This window comes from Salvelinus namaycush, chromosome 14 (assembly GCF_016432855.1).
Source record: "Salvelinus namaycush isolate Seneca chromosome 14, SaNama_1.0, whole genome shotgun sequence".
Classification (NCBI taxonomy): Eukaryota; Metazoa; Chordata; class Actinopteri; order Salmoniformes; family Salmonidae; genus Salvelinus; species Salvelinus namaycush.
The window spans coordinates 10,795,606-10,817,742 of record NC_052320.1 but is presented as its reverse complement, the minus strand read 5'-3'; the positions used below and the strand labels follow the sequence as shown (position 1 = coordinate 10,817,742).

General features: G+C 39.6%; 1 protein-coding gene across 1 annotated transcript; it reads right to left on the bottom strand.

The window, feature by feature from the left end:
- Nucleotides 1-357: 357 nt before the first annotated feature.
- Nucleotides 358-3,940, bottom strand: LOC120058828 (homeobox protein Hox-C13a). Its single transcript, XM_039007559.1, has 2 exons — nt 2,936-3,940; nt 358-770 (listed from the first exon to the last, which is right to left on the bottom strand). The coding sequence occupies exons 1-2, from the start codon at nt 3,597-3,599 to the stop codon at nt 511-513; spliced, it is 924 nt and encodes a 307-aa protein (XP_038863487.1). The 5' UTR covers nt 3,600-3,940; the 3' UTR covers nt 358-510.
- Between the last annotated feature and the right edge of the window lie 18,197 nt (nt 3,941-22,137).

Here is a 22,137-nt window from a genome sequence, read left to right as displayed (position 1 = left end):
TTGGCTGAAGAAAATACATCTCATTGTTTTTTTGTGTAGAATTTCGAGTTAATTGAAGTTATCGTTCTCCTTGACAAGTTTATGTACATATTTCAGTTAACTTTCTGTTGATGACATGATGAAAATATCTTGTTTTCATCTGGCTGTCTGTTGGATGAAAAGTCTTGGAAATATCAATATTCCTCGCGAGATTGGTTTGAGAGAAAAAAACACGCAATCCTTGTGTCTTTTTGAAATACAAATATCGTTTTAAATATTATATATTTATATATGTACATTCATATAAAACAAAGTTGAACTGATTTCTCAATATTTTCACAGTTTTTAGAGCATTTCTTTCTCTAACTCTAAAAAAGAGGGTTTGTAGCGTGGAGTGTGTAGACCATTGGAATTGAATTAAAATACACTGCCGAAGTGTTCTTCTGGCTTGGTTGTCGCTAAGAGGTAAATCATGGACTGGAAGGTGGTGGGATGGATATCAGCTGCAGTGTACAATGGGCCGGGAATCTATCAAGTAGTATGCATATGATTACTAGTCTTGGATTTACTGACAAATTTCTTCTCTTTCACCCGTCGGTTCTGGAACCAAATTGTGACTTGGCGCTCTGAGAGGTTGGTCCCGGCGGAGATGCGTCTTCTCTTGTCTTTGGTGATGAACTTGCTGCCTGCGTACTCTTTCTCCAGCTCTTTCAGTTGGAGCTTGGTGTAGGGAACCCGCTTCTTACGTCCACGACGGTAGTTACTGACCTCAGGCTGCAAAGGGACTACGTCTGGAGAGAAAAGGAGATATGTATTACGCAAACATATTTCACACCACTATTCACTAATCTGATTAATTCAAATGTATTTCATGTATTAATATGTTTTTTTATGGAGATGCCTTTTATGTCAAAAATACTTCATAGGCATTAGATTCAGCCTAATAAATTATCTATGGGCGAAATTTAAACATTACGCACGATATTTTTGGACGCACAATTGGTATTTACTTTTTTATTGGCATACGTTTTTATCTATAAGCTTTCCTCCTTGATGTTCAAATACAAGCATATATCAAGCACATTGTTATATTTATTTATCTAGGCACGCGAGGTGTATGAGGTATTAGAACATATTTTCTTTGAGTTACAGGCACTCAGTACGCATGACAAATTTGTGAAATATTATATTTCTTCAAAATATAAGAATCTTGATCCGTAATAAAGATATGAACGACACAGAGATGGGCCTTGGGGGTCGATACATCGTTTATACCTCCTTGTATACATCGAAAAGAGGATGTAAGTATAGTATTTTTTCAGATTTTTATGAGAAAAACATGTTTAGCCTTGCTGATGTACACAATGTTACCCCCAAATACTTAACGATGTTCATATAATACTCAAAATGTGTATGGTTTTGATATAAAGATATCAATATATCAACAAAACCTTTTTCAACAGTGGACATATCATTGTGTAATTATGCAGGTATGCCCTGGATCTTTGAAGATGTTTGGTATTGTACTGTGATGATCCGATGAGCACTTATTTATCAAGAACCCGTTGACGCGCTCAACCTTTTGCATACATAGGGCCAAAGCGCAAACAGCTGAAGTTTGATTTATGTTGGGAATTGGGATGCGACTTGAGCTACCTATAGCTATGAGTTAGGAGTTGTGTGTGTGTGTGTGTGTGTGTGTGTGTGTGTGTGTGTGTGTGTGTGTGTGTGTGTGTGTGTGTGTGTGTGTGTGTGTGTGTGTGTGTGTGTGTGTGTGTGTGTGTGTGTGTGTGTGTGAGAGAGAGAGAGTTTTGTGTGTGTGAGAGAGAGTTTGTTTGTGTTTGTTTTGTGCGTGTGTGTTGTGCGTCATGCGCGCGCGCTCGTTGTCCGCGTGTGTGTTTTTGAGGAATCTCCTGGAAAAGGAGGCAAAATGGCGTGAGGGGAGAGATAGCTAGGGCAACAACTCCTCCGTGTCCGAAATGCAAATACACATTTCACCAAGACGATAAAACCGTGTGGTTAACTAAGCCCTCTAGTAAACACCGTGTAAACAGCATACTGGACGCTCATGGACCGTGTTTTCTTTATCAAATATCAGACTAGGCTATGTAGCCAATACAAAAGGAAAGCTTGTCTTTCAAAAAGCCATTGAATTATAAATACTTATGAAATACTTATGCAACACAGTATTTGAGTCAGATATTAGATGCTTTGGTCATGGGCGAATGGAACATTGATTCTCACATGCAAAACGCGCTCTCGCGAAACATTGGGCGCTGTTGACAAAGATTCGGCAGAGATTTATTGGCACAATCCAAACAGTAGCCTAGCTTGCTTTTATAAAACAAGCGCAAAGGTATGTTGTTATGCCGCTGCATGACTGACTACCTGGTTTAAGCACTATTGTATTCATGTTGTGACTTGTAAATAACAACGCTGAAACTAATTTTTTTGTTTTTACAATGCGCGTTTATGGTGTCTATCACCAGATACATAAAATCACACCGGGTAAGCTATTTTCTCTGACGATAGATTTTTCAGCTGTGATTTCAACTAAAGCACAAACCATGGTGTTGAGTTGAATTGAAGGACGTGACATTGATTTTGGCATATTGAAGCGATCAGCCTCATAACCAACCAACCGCGCCAACACTCCCCCTGTATTAGAGGACCCAGTGGATGAAAAAGCCTACCATGCCTGAGTGTCATTTTCATTACGCTGTGAAATTTTGCACAAATATTACGCTGTCCCTCAAGAATGTATTAAAGGGATGCTATACATTGTCGTTTATATATAACTCTACACATAACAATTGACATAAAGGCTTAGCTATGGCTTTGGTGTGCCACATGGTAAATTATAAGGCTACGTTATGATGAGGAAACCATTGCATTTCATGATAGGTAATAACAAGGGTGGGGGGGTATGACATTTTAAACATGTTTAATTTCATACCTGGAAATGAAGATTTCCAAAGATGAGTGGACTGTGTTTGCTCCTTGGAACAGTACACCTGCCCATCCCAGCCATTCGACAGAGCCCAGTGCTGGTAGCCCTCCATAGGAATCAACGCGTCGTGCCTGGGTTCGGGGTGGCTGATCCCGGGAACCACTGACATATCTAGATATCCAGGAACCGCTTGGTATGAGCTAGCAAAACTGGGGTAGAAGGCGAATTCTTTCGCCCTGCTAGACAGCTCTTCGGTGGGCAAAGCGGTGCTGGTGGGGTCGCCATATTTCTCTGCAGGGTGGTACGAGCAGGGCTTCTGCTGCAAGTTCACGTTGTGCGAATGAGATAACCTACAACCGTAATAAGGGTTTCCAAACGGATAACCATAACTCAGAGATGGACTGGAGGAGGTTTGGGGAGCAGGACACTGTCGGCCGGTGTCTGGGGAAGATATATCCGAGTACATAGAGCCCTGATGGGTCGCTATAGTGCCCGAATGTCGCCCCAACCCAGGGTGCGACATTAGGTCCCTGCAATGGGTCGCCGGGCAATTCCCGCTCAATCCCTCCATTGTTTGGCTTTTATTCGGATTATTTTCATTCGGGCTTTTTTCATAAACGTACATCAAGGTGTCCGCCCAGCGTGGATGCAGAACCAGTGAAGTTGTCATATCAGGGGTTGCGGATGCTTTTTAAAAGTCGACTACTCCAAGACGGACACCTCATTTCCAACTACATATTACGCGAGCGCATGCGCAACCATGACCCCGTGTGTCCAGTTCGTTATGGTTCTGACACGTGATATGCTAACCAGCCCGAAGAGATTGAGGCTTGTGAGTGGGGGGAGAAAAGCCCTATAAACAACTAGCAGCTCAAATTTCATGGCTTCTTTCTGGGGAATACAGGGTCCTATCATTGGCTGAAGTCACATACGCGAACATCTTTAAAGGGGAGGTTGGAAACCTTAGACGAACAAGGGGAAATTAAAACAACCTGCAAAGTTTGGCCGACACTGGAAAACATTAACCTGAAGTAGCCGCAGGTACTCTAGCGGTTAGAGTGTTGGACCGTTAACTGAAAGGTTTCTAGTTCGAATCCCCGAGCGGACAAAGTGACAAATATGTGAATGTGCCCTTGAGCAAGCCAATTAACCATTATTGCTCTGGACAAGAGCGTCTGCTCAATTACTTAAATGTAAAGAAACATTTAATTACTCAGCGTGACGAAAAATATTGTTATTATAATAAATGAATATGCAGGTCTAGGCATTTTTATATTTATACTAAAGTAAACATCTTTCATCATATTTAATTCGCTTCAATGCGTGACAGTGTGCTGATTTCACTAACAAATGCAATGTTCCATACAATAATCTCTTTTAGAGTCAGAGTGGAAAAATGTTTTGGCTGCATGACGATTAAAATGCATATTCAGACTTGCATAGTCACAGGAGTGGTTAACACACTATTTACCATGTCTAAATTTTGTTTTAATATCATATTTTTTTCGACTAATATTGGTATGGCAATGCAGACACAAATGCACATTTCTTAGCAATACAAATAATGATACGACCGACCATTGGTAAATCATTAAGGCTGTATGTTTGTCAGCAAACTGTGTCAACTACGGCTAAGCAGTTTCAGGATTTCGAAACTGTGTTGGCATGAATTCAACTTCTTGGTCTAATTAAAAAAAAACATATTCAGAGATTTGAATTATGCTACAGGATTGCATAATTTCAAAATGTACTTGGTGAGATATAATCACGTATTCCAAATGCACTTTATTTGAGCTCTAAAGATGACTTATCCTTTCTTTTTAAAACAATAATAATCATATTTGTGAGAGAAAATATTGGGCATCACATTTGGCACCTTTTGGGTAATCTAAAGGTAACGCGTAAAAGCTAAATCTTGGGTCAGGTTTAACTAAATTAAAGCTAGATCTTTCTATATTTTGTTCTTATCGTATGCCTTCGTCTTCGAATAAATATTGATAGCTATGCTTATGCAAAAAACGTACGTTTTTCCAGCCTTTTGCAATCGGTAGTGATAGACTTCAGAAAAATTCACCTCGCAAGTGAGTTTTGTTAGTTCCACTATTTTTAATAATACCCTGTCAGCTGAAATAAAAATAAGCGGTTGGACCAGGTTTTAAAAATGTTATTTAACTAGGCCAGTCAGTTAAGAACACATTGTTATTTACAATGATGGCCTACCCCTGCCAAACCCTAACCCGGACGACGCTGGGCCAATTGTGCGCCGCCCTATGGGACTCTCAATCACGGCCGGATGTGATACAGCCCAGGATCGAACCATGGTCTGTAGTGACGCCACTGAGATGCAGTGCCTTAGAGCGCTGCGCCACACGGGAGCCTTGGTTCACATGTACGAATCTTTATTTGTGTGCATAACCATTTATTTATTACAAATATTCATAGTTTGGAATAAAGATTCCGTTTCTGATTCATTTGTCCTTCTTTCCTTTGGACTAATGCATTAATGTCTATAACTGGTAATAATAGTCTAAATTAACATGTGGAAAATCATAAAAATCATAAAATCATAGGCAATGTAAATGTTCTGATGGAAGTCACATGTTTTTAATATGTGTTTAGGACGCCAAAGGTTGTCCCGGTGTTTTGGAGGTTGACAATAGGACAGGACTACTGAATATTCAACAAATTAAACAGTTTTACTTGTGATGCTTAGGCCTATCCTAAAATAATTCAGATCACTTGAATCTCTGGTCCAATCGACTGTAAGCTGATAGCGAAACAGTTGTACCACCATTGTGCCCGAGTTGTGCACATTAGATGGATATCTAGACAGGAAAAGGAAAGCCAGGCTACAACTAGATGGCTGTAATTCGTCGTCAGAGAGACAACTAGTACTCTGTTGTCTCCTGTCCGGAGATTACAGATATGGAGGGCCGGCTCATCCAAATGGCAGCTGCACGGAAGTCCAAGGTCAAGGTAAAAAAAAACGCAGACAAACAAGGTCGTAATCAGAGTCTAGACAGACAAGAATGAACTTCACACTCACGCTGTCGAGTATGCATGAAAACTCCTTCTGTAGTTTACAGACCCTGGCTCTGAAATACCTGCGGAGTGGCTAGTAAGTATAAAGACAAGGAAGGACTGCACTCCAATATATGGCTCGAGTAATTTCCGGTGTTTTTAAAGGGACAAGTCAACTAATAGGTATGTGGCTGTGTGGCGAAGAGGAGACAGACAGACGTGCAATAACAATGCATTAGGCTACTACAACTAACGCATGTGCTTTCTGTCATGAAACGTTGCCACTGTGAAGTGTTAATAAATGTTATCCATGTTATATGGATTTCGATGGATGGTTTATATGCTTATACAAATGTTGCAATGTAATTTTTTTAGCGAGGTTTACCCACCACACGATTCCAAGTATACATCGTGTTCTCTTGTTAACGGGGAGTTGCCAAGCCGGCAGTTAAAAAAAGAAAACCTTTAACTTGTAACCAAATATTGAGCATTTTCCCCTAGAGATACATATTTACCTGATAAAGATATCACGCCAATAATTTCTACAGCATGAAAAATGACTATGGTTATGATTCATTTAGAGTCCTTTTTCAATCTTGTTCCTCTGGTTGAGAGTGGAAGTGCCATAGATAATGAATGGATCTGTAAGTTTGGGTGTTATACAGGTATGTCAAATAACTCCAACGTTCTGTATCGGGCGGTAAGCTTCTTGAAAAGCGTGCAGGCCCGGCCTATGACAATACAGTTATAGTCCTATGCGTCCTTATACGTGTGAAGACAACAACATGTATATTGGGTAGATGGGTTACATTACATTTCCCTGCGCAATAAAAGGTCTACTCAACGATAGAGTTATAATTGCATTACTTTGGGTTATAAGACCATTATTCGTTCAGGATATCCTTTATCTGCAGTAAACTAGCACCCAACAATGACACAATACAAGTTTCAGTGCTTCGAAAGTCCAAATATTTCCTCCTATACCATAACTTAATTCTAACGAAGCCATATGATCATGCAGAAGTAGATCTTCCTATCATCTCTTAGTATTCTGATAACTGAGATTTAAAACATTCTAGTGAAGCTACCCTCATGCGAGCGATGGAGCATCCTCTATATAATTATAATACATGCTAATGATTAAACATCTCAATGAGACTTCAAATGTTACATCTCCATGAGCCAAATCATGTCCAATATAATATTTCCTGTTATATTTCCTTATTTACCCACATAGCAAACCTATAAACAGTGTTGGGGAAGCTACTCTGAAAATATAGTTTTACCAAGCTACTTCACACTGGAAGAAGTTTTAAGCTACACTAAAGCTACTCTTAAGAAACACATAGTTGAATTAACTAAAGTTACTTTGAAAAAGTAGTTCGCTACATGCAAACTACTTCGTGATAAATTAGTATATCTAAGTCTGAAATGTCATAGACTACAAATTGCAAGAACAGATCACTTTGGAGTCAGATCTTAACAGAATGTGTAATTTGGCCTATTAAACAAGAACAAAACAATATGTTTCAAGTGAGAATCAGGCAGGTGAGCTTCCAAAAAAGAAAGGAAATTCTTGACTACTCCCATATTTTATTTTTGCAAAGAAAGTAGTGTGTATTTCCAGTAATTAACTACTGGAAACACTACCATCATTTGAATATAGTTCAGCTACCACCAAACTACTGCAAAATGTAGTTCAATTACTAGTGACTACTACATGTAGTTCACTACTCCCCAACACCGCTTATAAATATACAAGAAACAACTGATCCAGAAGTCTAGTATGCTGCAACATGCATGCAGGAGTAGAGGTCAGGATAGGGGTCGACTATCATCAATTCCATTCCAGCAACCTTATGCGAAAATGAAACAATGGAAATTACGGTGAATGTTCAATTCATGAACTGATTCATTTCCTAAATTGACCGGATATAGATCGGATGGAACTGACCCCAACCTCGTTGTTATATTCTTACCTCACAAGCATAGGCCCGGGCAGCGTTTCCCAAACTCGGTCCTGGAGACCCCAAGGTGTGCACATTTGGATGTTTGCACTTCACAGCTGATTCAAATAGTCAACTAATCATCAGGCTTTGATTAATTGAATCAGCTGTGTGGTGCTAGGGAAAGGAACAAAACGTGCACCCCTTGGGGTCCCCAGGAGCGATTTGGGAAACGCTGCCTAGCTGTACACCATCAACTAAAATCAACCACTTGCCGACAGTTACGCATGTACTTTTCAAGCACCAATTGAATAATTTCACTATAGTGTGATATAGCTTAGCCTAGCGTAGTGTTGTGAACAAGCGTTGAACAGCAGCTGCTAAATGCACATGTCAGGAATTGAGTTCTGTCCAGATTTAACAGACACGTCCGTAAAATCGTGCTAGCTCTGTCTCGCCGGGCAGCAGGGCTGGAAGAATCATTTGGGAAGTAAACTTTGGGTTGGGGCCCGCATCACCACCACACCCGCTAGGCAGGTCCCCATGGTGATGGTGGACAGACCGCGTAGGAACCTACATACCTGTGGTGGGGCTACCATGTGTGCTCCCCTGCCTGCTCACCACATAAAGCATGCGATTTAGTACCAGTCATTTGTTTACATAAGGATTTCCTCTATAGCTCAGTGAATTATTAATTCTTTTCTATGCGGATTCTTTAACAATGTGTCGGTTTTTCCAATGCAATAGATTAGAACAGAATAGAATAGAACAGAATAGAACAAGCCAGATAATGTATGATCTTAATTTGATCACCTTGTTGCAGGAAAACCTTCATGCAACGCAGGACGTTTTCATTTAAACTTGTAGTGTATTTGAGGTTTAAAAAGGATTCTGAAGTTTGACATTTCAAACTTGATTTTCCCTTACGAAAATGTATCAACCCCTACAATTTTTTTCAATTAATTGTAATCCTCATAGTATTTAACATTTTCTGTTGTTGCAGGATTATTTTCCTGCTGTAACAAACTGTCTCAAATACTTCTACATCTGTACCAAATCGGCAACATTGCAATGTCTAAAACTGTGGTGCAATCTCACTGGTGGTATAGTGAGAATGACGCAGTATCTTGGCGGATCACGTAGAAGTCTCTGAAGTAGCCTCTGGTGTGCAATACGGGATGGATGGATGGATGGATGGATGGATGGATGGATGGATGGATGGATGGATGGATGGATGGATGGATGGAGTGATGGAGTGAGTGAGTGATGGATGGATGGATGGAGTGATTGACTGCAGGTAAAGCTCTATGTCGAAACTACTACAGTTATTTACGACTAGCTAACTGCCTTGTCAACTTCAGGCTATGCTTGAAAATCAAACATATAATTATCAAAATGACCACAGAAATATGTTAGTCGTTTAAGTCATCAAAGTGTAGTGAATAGGCTAGTTTTTTAGTTGTTTAATTGAATAAGCAAACGACAAAGATCAATCTCGAGATGGAGTTTCGTGCACTTAATTTAACCTAAATATGCGCTCATTTGGAAACATGGTTTGAAACATATCCTGCACGATCATGATATTTGTAAAGTAATGAACTCTAAAATATATTTATAGGCATGAAAAACTCATCAATCAAAATACCCATGCGTAAAACCATGCGTAAAACCATGCGTAAAAGTGAATTGGAATTATCACAGATAACTTCTCAAAGCAACCCACAAATAAAATAAATTAGATATTTTGTTCGAGTTTTTTTATTGAAAGGAACATGGAAATATATATTAATCGAATTAAAGTATGGAATGAGACGTCAGATTAAAAAGTAATTTTATATGTGTGTATTACTAATGCCAAAGCAGTGTTCTGTAGGAACTATGTGTGTGCGTCTAGGATACGTAGATTAAAACACGTTTCAATCGACATTAAGTCACATTTCTTATTTTACACCAAATATTGGTTTTTGTTAAATTAATCACTTTTCCATACATACAGATACATACATATGCATAGCAAAGCATAGTATATCATATCATAGCGCGCGCTTACACACACACACACACACACACACACACACACACACACACACACACACACACACACACACACACACACACACACACACACACACACACACACACACACACACACACACACACAACTCGAGTGTTCAAGGATTCTGGGATTCTAGGTTTGGAAAGTTAGTCATGTTGGCTCAGGTTTCTTCCTGTGCACATGCAGTTTCGACCATCTTCTTTCAGACCCTGTATTCAGTAGTGCCTCGTGTATGACAGACCTGCGTCTGGTGCGCTCAGGCAAGCCTACGACTAATATCTGTGTAAATACAGTATACTTTTTCTGTTACGTTAGCATGTATGACTACAGTAGCCTGAACAAGTTGATCTCTCAGAATAACCATATACATTTTAGAATAAAATAATGCAGACTATTTGATTTTTTCCTTGACAATATAAGCTAATAACAGTTAAATATGAATGTTATTTTGAGCCAAGTCCACGAAATCATTTGATGACGGATTTGATTCAAACAGTTCTTAAATATATTTTAGACATTGACTTTTTGTTATTTTGACTTTATTTTGTCATCCACAAGGGAAAAAACATTTACACTCAGCGATGTAAAATGACGCAACATGTGCAGCATTTATAAATCGTTGAAGATTGTTGCCTGTATTTACTACCCTATTGCTGATAAAGTGCACCTAAAGGCATGTATCAGCTCAAGATAACAGTGATTCAAATATCACAATATCTGACAGCCAACTACAATCCTTGGTTGAGCTTCTTTATGTGCAGGTAAATCAAAATTCTTCTTAAATGAATAGAAAATGTGACTGTTTAAGTGCTTGTGTGCCTGCTAACCGCAAACAGTTCATAACCAAATCGCGCGAGGGCCACACCTAGGCATGCACGAGCAAACCTAGGGGGAGGGGAGACTGCCTGACAGAGGAGGGTGGATTTCCTCACGTGCGTCTTGAGATGAGATACTGAACTATCAATATCGGTTAATGTCGCATTGCGGATATGTTCCATCATTTACGATTTCCTATTCGAGATTAGGCAATTGAAAGACATTTGCATATACATGCGCGATGCAGAGTAGGTCTGAACCACAAATAGCATACTATGTTTGTTTTATTGTGAGGGGGATTTTGTCTTGTTATACCAAGTTGGTAATCAGTCAAGCAACGTTTTTCAGGGTCTATGCGAAACAATTATAGATATAGATATACTGTATTTATTTGGACAGTGAAGATAAAAGGTTTTATTTGGGTCTATACTCTATACAACATTTTGGATTTGAGGTCAAATGGATCTTAATCTCAAATCCAAAATGCTGTATTATAGACTAGAGCCAAATGAAACCTTTCTGCTTCACTGGCCAAATACATAGTTCGGGGAGTGTAGATGTAGCCTATAGATACTTGGCATATAGCTAAGGGCCATTGCACTGTATAAGCCTCGGTGTTTGAGTTGCTGTTTTGAGTTGCAGTAGTGCCAAAGAGCAAAAGCGCTTCTTTCTTGGATCTAAGGAATATGAAATAACAAAGGTGCTCCTTAAACCCAGTACATTCACACTGACTAATACCGCAAACAGCGACTTGCTATTTGACCATACTATTTTGATTCTGAATGTGTTTCAAATTTAACCATTTCAAGCAGTTTTCCCTTTCAATAGGCCATATGGTTTTGGGGGAAACAACAAGAGGTCAGTTCTGTAAAAAGCTTGCGTAAACAATGTAGCTTCACATATGAAATTCAGAATGTAGGCTATGTAATATCACAGTGGGATACAGACATCATAAGAAAAGTTTGAATTTGACAAACAACATGAATTCCCTCGCTGCGGTGGATACTAATCATCAAATGGATTCCCATGCATCTAATAAAAAGACGTTAAAGTATATATTCATATCCAAATATGGCATGCAGGCGTACAGTAGGATAGATTGTCTTCATTTAGCCTGCACAGGACCTACATGTAGGCATATTGTCTCTTGGCTCATTTCCATTTAGCTTATGCAGAGCATCTTGCAATCTGTGCATTCAACTAAGGTAACACAACCAAGAGGCTGAACCTCCCTTTAAAAAAGCAGCAATCAGCGGAATCAATGCTAGTAAGAAAACTATAAGGAATATAGGTATAGAGTATGTATATAGAGTATAGAGAAGCAATGTGTCCAATTATTTGAATCACTCCAGATGCAGATGCAGACACATCTCGTCGGAAGTCCAAGATCAAGGTAGAGCTCAGACAGCCGCTGTCCAGACAGTACAACAAAAGACCATCACGGTTATTGACACACTGCCGGCCTATTGGTAGTTTCTTCTCAAATAAATAAGCTTGATTTTTTGTTAAGGTCTCTATAACCTTTGACTTCAGTGAACTGGTAACTTCAAACATCATAGGCTATTGATAAGGAAATATTATTATTGTATCTTGTTTACAAATTATATATTACATACCATATAAACATTATTTATTTTAACACAGTATAATAAGTCACAATATAATATCAGATGATGTTATAATACAATACATATAGACATGAATATGTTAACATTTACAGTAGCCTATACGGAATCTGTAGGTCTATGCTACTAACGTTCCTACAACATAAACATCCCGAAATGTTTAACATTTAATATGAATAGATTGTGCACGTGCAGCAATGTCCTCTTCCATAATTTAATGAGTTAATCATTGGTTATTGGGTGTGGAAGGACGGATGCCCTATAGGCTACTGATGAAGGCCTATCTTTTATGCATCAAACTGCATGGGGTAAAATAAAAGTCAGGATTATTCTGTCAGTGGGACATGTACACTAATAATGTATGCCACACCACAAACAGGCAGCTAATACAAACGTTGCCTCTATTTACGCTTTCCATCGCTAATGAGAACAATGTTGATAAAATATAATGACAATTTATTTTGTATGTTACAATTGCAAAGTACTACACTTGCATTAAATTGACAATACCAACCTCAGAATATGAACGTGTTATACTCACTCAGCCATAGTATTTCTTCAGATCCACGTGGGGCTCTCTGCTTGTCTTGGATGTACGAACTGTACCGTGCAACGCATTTTAAATTCAAAAGCAACGTCCAATCAAGACAACATGTAATGTAAAACCTGCTCTGTGAAACCTGTTCTGTGTAGTTTCCCTATTTTCAACAGGTGTTTCATTCACAAGGGGTGACATCATGGTGCATTGAGTGGTAGCCTGCCCTATACAGTACATTCCCAATACAATGCACGGACGTATTTAGCTGCAATTCAAAGTTCCTTCCCCACAGAAATACCGTGTGAAATATAATTTTAAAGGTTTGATGATACTAACCGAAAAACAACCACGAATAAATGTGTATTAAATGTGACATGCTACAATTTAATTATACAAATGAAGTTCCAAGCTGAAGTTTAGAACTATTGTGTATTACAAAGAATAATGAAAACACATCGGTCGTTTTTGTTTCGACCCACCAGAAATGCATACAAATACCCCAATAATGTGACATATTCTCATGCATGTGGCCTATGACACAAATCATAATTGAAAGTGAATTTAGAATTTGAAGACTTAGAATGAAGATAGAAGCAGCCTCGTTTTGAAACCTCAAGACATCCCCAAATGCATGTATGTGTCGGCATGAGTACAGATGTAGGATCTTAATTTGAGACGGTTTGCTACAGTAGGGAAATAATGCTGCAGCAACAGGAAATGTGAATTATTATGTGGATTATAATTAATTGTAATTTTTGTGTGGGTTGTTACCTTTTACGTTAGGGCAAATCAAGTCTGAAATGTTAAAGTGGAAATTACAAACTTTACAAGCCTATTTAAACCTTCAATACACTGCAAGTTTTCATTTCCTGCTGTGCATGAACATTCTCATAAACAAAAGAGTGATCAAATTAAGATCCTACATCTGTAGGCTACTTCCAAGTAGGTAGATGACACGGTATTGATAACAGCTGAGTATAAAATGTATTTACTATACTCTGTATTCTTATGTTTGAGTGCTCTCCCACATTCAGTCAATTAATTATCGTTTTTTCTCTCGTTTTTTCTCTATCTTTCTTCAGTTTAGCTACAATGCAGTTCCCCAAGACTTAACGCAAACAATACATTTTAGAAGGCAGCCTGGAATTATGGTGCGATGCATACCTCATCTCCTCGAGAGGTATACCTTAGATGTGGCCAACGTAGATGCCCTACATCCATCTAAAGACATGTGAAACAGGCTGACAAAGAAAACATTCAGAATTGCGTTCAAATGTCATGGGATCTCAGGAATACTCACATCATCCAGAAGAAACCAGAGGGACACGTCTGAGAGGACAAGATTTAGCCTACACGCATCCAGTCATGAATGAATTTGATCGAGGATCTGATTGTGATTGATAAAATAAAAAATAATGTCAAATCATTAACAAAAAGCTTTTAAAAAATGCTCAAATACATAAAGCATTGTTGAACATAGCATTTATATATGTTCAATGTCACAACTTTTGGAAAGATGTTACATCTTGTGATCTCTTCAATCTCGTTTGCGTGAATAACCTGCAATAGGCATATGCATTCGTGCGTTTAAGTCAATAGGCTCTATATTTCAGTTGCATACTGATCAAGCACACTTAAAAATAAAACATTTATCACAATAACTGAAATATTAATAAGAGTTGCAAGACGTTCATTCAGTAATTTCAGTTCGAGCATGAGATATGAGAAAACTGACTGCTTCCTTCATTAAAAAACAGCCTATTCAGATTTCTATTTAAATGCGTCTCCTCTATTCTCTATTTTCAAGACTCAATATGTAAATATCCTCGCACTTATTCAAATGTCACTTTATGGCCTCTGTCTGTGTCACAGGTCAAGGTCAAGGACGACCATTCTAAGAAGTAGCCTATTCATGCCTTCAAAGTCGTCTCAGACATCTCAAAAAGGTCCACAAATTCGTATCGATCAAGTTTGAGATTCGAGAGCACAGCTGGAATTGGCTCACTAATGTCCTCTCTATAACCTATTGTTTCATAAGTGCTGCATACTATCGGAACATGTTTTCAATAACCTAACAAATTAAATGCGAAATAATCAACAACCCAAAAAGACGGGGGTTGCCCATTAAGCAGGTATAGACCTATTTCAGTCGAGCAAATAGCCCAAACAATTTCGTCTTTTAATTTTAACTCACACTTTAATCCAACGAAAAGTGTCTGGTTGACAATGCCATGCGTCTCATATGGATCGAGTTGAGGAATTGGTATTTGGCTTATACGTTTTATTTTCAAAATGTCTCATATAGGGATTATAGGGATTTAAAACGACCATTTCCCCTCAAATGAGAAATAAGACCGAAAAGGACGGATATTTTTTCATATTTTCATGACACAATGTTTTAGAAAACGCAGATGGCCATTGACTTCATTCAACCTCCCTGATGCTTCTCTGATGCACATATGGTACACGGGAATGGCAGCCCACAGGTGGCCTGTATGTCAATATGTCAACAGATATTAGAAGGTAACGCTTACTTTCTCAGGCTTCAATCTACACAAAAACGCAAACCATGCACTTTCGATTTACTTTCTTTCAATCGATATTTCATAAAATACCATATTGCCTATTTAAGTTCATATAATGACTAGACAAAAAGATCTGAGTTCAAGTTCAAAGTCTGTCTCCCCAGACAGAGCCGGGATGCGCTCAGTAAAATACATCCTCACTCACCCTTGTCGTAAAATAAACGGTAGCACACAGGGCGGGGTCCAGAGACCCGACCCAAAATAAAATAATAAATATAGGATCTAACCTATTGTATTATGTCAGTCCAATAAAAATATATAAAAAACAGATATTCGTTTGACAACTCTGAACAAATTGAGGAGCGCGACTATACCGTTTGGATCAAATAAGTATCCATGACATGTCCATGACCCTCTAAAATGTACACATCTGTGCGTAATGGGACGTACTGAACTGTCAATACTGTAGCCCACTATACGTCAAGGAGGTGAACGTTGATATGATTTGAAATGTGATGGTCAACCATAGCCAGACCATACCATCCAGCCTGCTGCATCTGTTTTCGTCCTATATCCCTCTTGATCCAAACAACAACTGGCAGCTTTGTTTGGACTCTCCATTTGGATTAGTGTATTCCTGAGTGTGTGTGTGTGTGTGTGTGTGTGTGTGTGTGTGTGTGTGTTTGTGTTTGTGTGTGAGTGTGTGTGTGTGTGTGTGTGTGTGTGTGTGTGTGTGTGTGTGTGTGTGTGTGTGTGTGTGTGTGTGTGTGTGTGTGTGTGTGTGTGTGTGTGTGTGTGTGTGTGTGTGTGTGTGTGTGTGTGTGAGTGAGTGAGTGTGAATGTGTGGTAGACTATATCATTGTTTTGTCTGGCTGCTAAACAATTCCATGAGCTCAGTTTAAAATAAAAAATAACTATTTTTAAAATCGTATTACAGTAGGTTAAGCTCCATGAAAGGCAATAACATATCTCAACTAAGATAAGATACACTAAACGATACCTGTAAAAGAGAAACTGCATCTACATAATCGGTTAAGTTTTTAATATTTCGACACTTAATTTCTGATTAAATTCCCTTAAATGTAATTTAATTTATTGAATAAACGTTATATTAATGATTATTACCACAACTCATCGTTTGTGCCGATATTCAAATATACATTGCATTATTACGTTGTGCTTTCAATTTCCATCACAATTACAGGCTAAAATTAGATAACAATATATTGATAATAAGTTGATAAAAAATGTTACTCTAAATTGATGTGGTGAGGTATATTCAAGTCTGATTCACACCGGTTTGAAGGCATCACTTGTTGGTGTTTAGTGACATACCCCCCCTCTATCATGTAACATGCAGCTCAAGGGACACAAACAATTTCAATATTCATAAAAATATAAACGTTAAAATAAAGTAGCATGCCACTACCCACAGTATATTCCAAATCAAGTTCTTGGAGTAATCAGATAACGTCAAAACATCACGAATCCCAAATAAACTTTTTAACTGTGGGTATCGTTTGTTTCCCAAGTCTTCCAATGTGTTTTATTGATTTAATTGGTATGTTTAAAGACCTATCCATGTTTGGATAAAAGTTGTTTTGTTCAGGGAATCATTCTATAAAAGACATGAAATTGCAGCATTTTCATTAACATATTCCGTAGAGTAATGGGGTGATGAAATAGCACATTTTGTAACATTTCATCCTGCGTGGGATTTTATAGAAAGACCAACAAAACTCTTCACTTCAGACTCTAAATGCTATGATAGAACATAGAACGAATATAATCGGTGCTGCTTGGAGCCTTAATTAATTAATTTAATTGGATAATTAACGGTTGAACGAGTTATAAAATAATCTGCATCAGTAAGATATTAAATGCATGAGAGGGTTTTACATGTCTGTAGATGGAAACGATTCAGATCATCTTTAAGAAACAATATAGGATTAGTTACTATGAAACTATCATTCTCAGTAACCACGTTTCCACCCACATCTGTTGTGCAAGTAAAGTCATATCATATGATACATTTAAAAAACACGGCAGCTGTAATGGAAACAGGAAGTTTCGGTACAATGTTATACATGCCAACAGATAATTTGTTCGTTTGACATGGTGGGATCTTCTTGTGTCGGTGAAATTAATTATGCGATAAATGGAGGTGGAAACGCATTTATGTGCAAATATTGATATAATAACCTTCATCATATGGAAGTAAACTTGGAGTGACTCGATGATACGGTGTGTGGTCCTCCCACTATGACTCATACAGATCAACTATGATGAACTTCACCAGGTGGTGAAAGTGCAAGGTGATGAGCTTGATGCTCCTTTCCAATAAATACCGAGGGTCTTATTCTGATGACATGCTGATAGATGCTTGACTGACCTTTGACCCCCAAAAACATTCTTGCTCTTATCCATAATAATCTCATCATGTATATTAGCCTATCTGCACAGCCTACAGGCACTGTATCTGCTAGCTGTTGGCCAGAGCTCAGATGCCAAGACCAGAGAAGGCACATTTGCTATTTCATGTTTTTGTGACAAAACTATCTGTTCAGTTGAAAATGCAATGGAAACACATTGAACTTTAGATTTTTATTCACACAAGAAAACTGAAACGAAAAAGTAAATGTTGTGTGCATTACGTCATCACACACTGATTTTTATCCACAACAAGTCCGTTTTCTGGAAACACCTCACCTGTACGAAAATGCACATATTTTTTAATGCAGATTTTTGAATATTTGCATAAAAATCTGTTACCAATTGGATGGAAACCTAGCTAATCACAATTATGTTTTGACAATGATTGTGTGAGATGCACATTGCAGAATCTTACTACTAACATTAGAAGCAATGTCAACCAAATTGATCCATTGAGACCATAGTGGTCTGGTCAAATTTATTTTATTTTAATTTTAATTTTACCTTTATTTAACTAGGCAAGTCAGTTAAGAACAAATTCTTATTTTCAATGACGGCCTAGGAACAGTGGGTTAACTGTTCTGGTTAACAGTGTGTTAACCAAATCAAATTTATAGGTCATGTACACAGTTTTTCAGATGATATCACAGGTGCAGTGAAATGCTTATATTTCTGCTCCAACAGCCCAGCAATATCTCAAAATAAATCCAAAAGTAAGAAAAATCACAAAAAACTGACATATCGGAATGATCAATATCAGAAAGAGCAATGTCAGAGTCCGGAATATGCACTGAGTGGTGTCAGGTGTCCTGCTCTTTCCATGAGACAGACTGACCAGGTGAATCCAGGTGAAGCTGTAGTCACTTATTGATGTCACTTCAATCAGTGTAGAGGAAGGGGAGGAGACAAGTTAAAGAAGGATTTTTAAGCCTTGAGACAATTGAGATATGGATTGTGTATGTGGCCATTCAGAGGGTGAATGGGCAAGATAAAAGATAAGTGCCTTTAAACGAAGGTATGGTAGTAGATGCCAGGTGCACCATTTGTGTCAAGAACTGCAACACTGTGTGTATCAAGAATGATCCACCACCTAACTGACATCCAGCCAATTTGACACAACTGTGGGAAGCATTGGAGTCAACACGGGCCAGCACCCACACCTTGTAGAGTCAATACCCAGACGAATTGAGGCTGTTCTCAGGGCAAAACAGGGTGCAACTCAATATTAGGAAGGTGTTCTTAATGTTTTGTACACTCAGTTAAATATATGTATGTGAATGGTGTGTTTAGACAGTATGAACAGTATATGAATAGAAAAGGAGTGTACAGCAGTAGTTATATAGGATGAGCATTGACTAGAATACAGTATATATATATAAAACAGTATGTAAACATTATACCTATACGGTCTTTGCCTTCTAGATGATAGTAGGGTGAACAGGCTGTGGCTCAGGTGGCTGAGGTCCTTGATGATCTTCTTGGCCTTCCTGTGACACCGGATGCTGTAGATGTCCTGGACGGCAGGCAGTGTGCCTCCGATGATGCTTTGGGCTCACCACCCTCTGGAGAGACCTGTGGTTGTGGGCGATGCAGTTGCTGTACCAGGCGGTGATACAGCCCAACAGAATGCTCTCAATGGTGCAACTGTAGACATTTGTGAGGGTCTGAAGGGCCAAGACAAATTGCTTCATTCCTTCTCCACCACACTGTCAGTGTGAAGGGACCATTTCAGGTCCTCAGTGATGTGCACGCAAAGGAACTTGAAACTTTTCACCCTCTCAACTGTGATATGGTTGGGGCCATTTTCCCCATCGATATGGTTGGGGGCGTGCTTTCTCTGCTGTCTCCTTTAGTCCACGATCAGCTCCTTTATTTTGTTGACGTTGAGGGAGAGGTTATTTTCCTGGCACCACTCCGTCAGGGCTCTAACCTCCTCCCTGTAGGCTGTCTCGTCATTATTGATAATCAGGCTAGCACTGTTGTGTCATATTTCTTACAGGTTACTAATCCAGCTCGGGGTAGGGTGCTTTCTAAGCAGCGTCTTTCTCATCGGATTATGGAGGCTATCTCCCAGGCAAAGGACAAGGGTTGCCTAGCGCTGTGCGTGCTCACTCCATTAGGGGTGTGGTGGCTTCTTGGGCAGTGTTCAAGGGCATGAAGATTGGTGATATCTGTGCTGCAGCGAGTTGGGCTTCCCTACATACCTTTGTGAGGTTTTATCGCTTGGATGTGAGTGCTCCCAGTGTGACTCATAGTGTTCTTATGGCTGGGTCTGGAAGTGGGTGTTAAGCAGTGTGCAGGTTGCGAATTTATCCGGGTTACCACAGTTCCCTGTGAGTTTGAGCCTTGGGCTGCCTTGGTTAATTGACTCTGGTTGATGCTATGCAGCATGCGTGTGTGCTTTACCAAGTCATGACAGGTTGTTTTGGACTTGTGATTCCTTGTACAAGTCCTGGCATTTCAGGCTCATTCAGGCTTGTTCTTGGAACCTTGCGGTCTATGGACTTGCAGTGTGTCAATGTGCAGAGCCAAGTTGCAGCAGGTTCTGGTTCCCTGTATGGGTTTCTGACTGTTCAGGCCTCATGAGGCTCTGACAGTTCAAGCTTCTCTGGTAAGTATTAGGGAAAAAGGTGGCTTCTGTAACCCCTTTTTGGAGTCGGTGGAACCTGTGTGCCTGGGCTACCGTGGGCTCCTAGCTGACTTGGGGCGTGATCGTATGTCCCCATAGTATGTTACACCGAGTGACCGACTGAAAAGGAACGTACAGTTGTGAATATAACTACTATTCCCTGAAGGAGGGATTGAGGTATGACATATTTTGGCCCCTCTCCATCAGAGGGTTTGGGCTCACTGAAGAGCGGTACTGAACTGAGGAAATTAATGCGAGCCTTGGTGTTATAACCAGGATGGCAGGACTTACGAGGACGAGTTCGGCATCCATTAGCCAAGTTTTCTACAGGTGAATATAATTGGTCGTTGACTCCCCATAGTATGTCATACCTCATTCCCTCCTTCAGGGAACAGTAGTTATTATTCATAATTGTACATTTTGCCAACACCAGGTTTATTAAAGTTTGGGATGTGTATAGCATATCATTAAATAGCCAACCAACTCACCATTTAGGAGATGGTGGTGTGATGTGGTCATGGTCAGTCTCAGAAGGCTCCTTATAGGTGTCTACATGTCTGCCCAACACCAGACACCTGAGACATCCTTATAGGTCTAACTACATGTTCGCCCAACACCAGACCCCCGAGACTTCCTTATAGGTCTAACTACATGTATGTCCAACACCAGACCCTTGAGACATCCTTATAGGTCTAACTACATGTTCGCCCAACACCAGACCCCCGAGACATCCTTATAGGTCTAACTACATGTTCGCCCAACACCAGACCCCCGAGACTTCCTTATAGGTCTAACTACATGTTCGTCCAACACCAGACCCTTGAGACATCCTTATAGGTCTAACTACATGTTCGCCCAACACCAGACCCCCGAGACTTCCTTATAGGTCTAACTACATGTTCGTCCAACACCAGACCCTTGAGACATCCTTATAGGTCTAACTACATGTTCGCCCAACACCAGACCCCCGAGACATCCTTATAGGTCTAACTACATGTTCGTCCAACACCAGACCCTTGAGACATCCTTATAGGTCTAACTACATGTTCGTCCAACACCAGACCCTTGAGACATCCTTATAGGTCTAACTACATGTTCGTCCAACACCAGACCCTTGAGACATCCTTATAGGTCTAACTACATGTTCGTCCAACACCAGACCCTTGAGACATCCTTATAGGTCTAACTACATGTTCATCCAACACCAGACCCTTGAGACATCCTTATAGGTCTAACTACATGTTCGCCCAACACCAGACCCCTGAGACATCCTTATAGGTCTAACTACATGTTCGCCCAACACCAGACCCCTGAGACATCCTTATAGGTCTAACTATACCACAGGAGGTTGGTGGCACCTTAATTGGGGAGGACTGGCTCGTGGTATTGGCTAAAGCGGAATACGTGGAACGGTATCAAATACATCAAACACATGGTTTCTTTGTGTTTGATGCCATTCCAATCCCTCCAATACAGCCATTATTATAAGCCACCCTCCCCTCAGCCGCCTCCATTGAACTACATGTCTGTCCAACACCATGGTCCACACCAGCATTTCCCAAACTTGGTCCTCGGGACCCCAAGGGGTGCACGTTTTGGTTTTTAGCCTAGCACTACAC

Excerpts from the sequence above, each read along its gene's own strand:
- LOC120058828 (XM_039007559.1), bottom strand. The coding sequence starts at position 3,599 with ATGACAACTTCACTGGTTCTGCATCCACGCTGGGCGGACACCTTGATG. Across the intron at positions 771-2,935 it reads TTGGAAATCTTCATTTCCAG|ACGTAGTCCCTTTGCAGCCT; the intron begins GTATGAAATTAA and ends TTTTCTCTCCAG.